Source organism: Arvicanthis niloticus, chromosome 1 (assembly GCF_011762505.2).
Source record: "Arvicanthis niloticus isolate mArvNil1 chromosome 1, mArvNil1.pat.X, whole genome shotgun sequence".
In the NCBI taxonomy this organism is placed as follows: domain Eukaryota; kingdom Metazoa; phylum Chordata; class Mammalia; order Rodentia; family Muridae; genus Arvicanthis; species Arvicanthis niloticus.
In genome coordinates, this window is record NC_047658.1 from 72,815,129 (window position 1) to 72,817,874 (window position 2,746).

At 36.0% G+C, this 2,746-nt stretch overlaps 1 protein-coding gene across 1 annotated transcript; it reads left to right on the forward strand.

Moving 5' to 3' along the window:
* Positions 1–348: 348 nt before the first annotated feature.
* LOC117697106 (olfactory receptor 52B2-like) lies at positions 349–2,746 on the forward strand. The gene has a single exon (XM_034488001.2). The coding sequence runs from the start codon at positions 513–515 to the stop codon at positions 1,461–1,463; it is 951 nt and encodes a 316-aa protein (XP_034343892.1). The 5' UTR covers positions 349–512; the 3' UTR covers positions 1,464–2,746.

Below are 2,746 nucleotides of genomic sequence, written 5' to 3' on the forward strand. Positions count from 1 at the left end.
GTTAAATCAAATATTGCATATAATTTAATGTTCTTGTTTCTTAGTATGTCTTGTTTTAGTGGTCAACTATTTAATTATATTAACAAAGAATAACAGCAAAATGTTAAAAGGATAATGTAATTATTGGAGCATTTGTTTATTTTATATGTACATCTCCATCCTTCATTTTAGTTCCTCAACAATCTTTTGCTTAAATACAATAGACTTGTACTTTAGCAGCTTTACTTTCAATGAAAAATGAAATTACAAAAATGAAAAATTTGCAGTAAGATTTAATTAGATCTTGAATTCATAAAAATCAGCAAACAAAACCTAATGTACAATATTTAATCTTTTCTTTTGCAGATAAGGGTGATGCTGATGCTGCACAGGATGACATTTTGGAAACCTAGGCTAGAAACTCTAGATTCAACCCATAAATACCTTGAATAAAGGCTTTGCAATGCCATCTTTCCTTTGAGGAGATTATCCTGGTTATTATACAGTATACTTAAAACATCCTTAGTTTTAACATGGAACATAATACAACACAGCAGTACATTTCAATTTTCTACCTGGTTGGTATTCCTGGCTTGGAAAATTTTCACTACTTGATCAGCATCCCTGTCTGCTTCCTGTTTGTTCTGACCCTGCTGGGGAACAGCTTAATCATTGCTACTATCAAACTAGAACCAAGCCTCCATCAGCCTATGTATTTCTTCCTTTGCATGCTGGCAATGAATGACATTTTTCTTACTTGTTCCACATCCCTGAAAATGCTTGGTATTTTCTGGTTCAACGAACACTGGATTGAGTTTGATATCTGTCTAACACAAATGTATTTTATCCACACGCTTTGCATTTTTGAGTCAGCCATCCTGGTGGCTATGGCTTTTGATCGCTTTGTGGCCATTTGCATCCCACTGCACTACTCAACCATCCTCACAACAGCCATGGTTATTAAACTGGCCGTAGTTGGCTTGAGCCGAGCTGCGTTCATGGTTTTGCCCTGTCTTTTTCTGATTAAGAGGCTTCCCTACTACACAAGCTATATAATCCCTCATACCTACTGTGAGCATATGGCTGTGGTGAAGTTAGCCAGTGCTAGCACTCTCATTAACAGAGCATATGGCATCTCAGTGGCCCTTTCAGTAACAATATTGGACATATGGCTCATAGCCACGTCCTATATAAAAATTCTCCAAGCAGTGTTCCGGCTGTCTTCCCAGAATGCCCGCTCTAAAGCCCTGGGCACCTGTGCTGCACATATCTGCACTATTCTTGCCTTCTATACACCTGCATTGTTTAGCTTCCTAACTCATCGCATTGGTAAGAATGTGTCTCCAAGTGTCCATATCATCTTGGCAAGCATGTACCTTCTAGTGCCCCCCACAGTCAATCCCTTGGTGTATGGTGTCAAGACAAAACAGATTCGGGATCGAGTGATGGGTCTCTTCTCACACTTGAAAATTACTGTATACTGAGCCATTTAAATAACATTTGTGATAGAAGAATATGTCTCATGAAATAATGTGGTCTTAACTAAAGCTTGTTTTATTGCTATTATATAATGCTATTTCTCTTTTATGTTATTTTTTAAAGAACAGATTTATGGCATGATGTAATGTTTGTGTACTGATCTTCTGGTTTTAATTTTACATGAACTGTCTAATTTATCACTTCATTCAGTATCTTTACATTACACAATTCTGGTTCAGAATATGCACATATTATCCATCATTACATATCTCCCTGTCAATTTCTCTGTGTACACTACATATTTAGTGACAAATTTCTGCAGAAAATAAATGCAATGATTTCAGTTTTAGTTTCATATGTAGATGTTTGAATACTGACACTGCAATCCTTCCTTCAGAATAATTCTCAGCATCTGTGGCCACCTGTACAATAGCTGTCTGCTATTGTACAGTAAACAAACAGAACAGTATATACCCTTTAGTAAATAAAAGTATGATCTTTTGCCTAATTTCATCTGATCATTTTAAAACATTTTGTTTTTATTTATGTCTTTGTTAAGAAAATCAATACTGAACATTTTTCTTCATTTCTCAAGAGAAGTAATTTTAGCTGACTCATTGCTCCCTCAACATCTGGATAATCAGTAAAGATAGACAATGTACCTCTACTTGAAACAAGAAATTTGAAGCAGGTATCTGTGCTCTCTATGAATTTTAAACACAATTCTTCAGAGATATTAAAATTAAAGGAGGTAGAAGACTTGAGTCTGTGTGAAGAAAGAACATACCAGAAAAGATATTCATTCATATTAGGTCTCAACTTATTTAATATATACCTGGTTTATCAAGGAAGTATTAGACTAAGGTGATACATTAACATACAAAAGAGAGAAATGAAGAGCAACCATATTATAAAGATGTGGTAGAAACTGTGTAGGGGCTGGGCGGTGGTGGCGCACGCCTTTAATCCCAGCACTTGGGAGTCAGAGGCAGGTGGATTTCTGAGTTCGAGGCCAGCCTGGTCTACAGAGTGAGTTCCAGGACAGCCAGGGCTACACAGAGAAACCGTGTCTCGAAAAACAAAAACAAACAAACAAACAAACAAACAAACAAATGAAACTGTGTAAGGGCTACTAAACATATGTACACTCTCCTGGAGAGAATACTGCTAAGTGGAAAGTGTTGTAACATTATGGTGACAAAACTTTACAGCACCATTAGTTTCACTAAAGACACGTAAGAGATATAATACTAAACTTCTGTAGAATTTTCAATTAAATAAAAGAGAA

Coding starts and splice junctions, on each gene's coding strand:
- LOC117697106 (XM_034488001.2), top strand. CDS start 513: ATGGAACATAATACAACACAGCAGTACATTTCAATTTTCTACCTGGTT.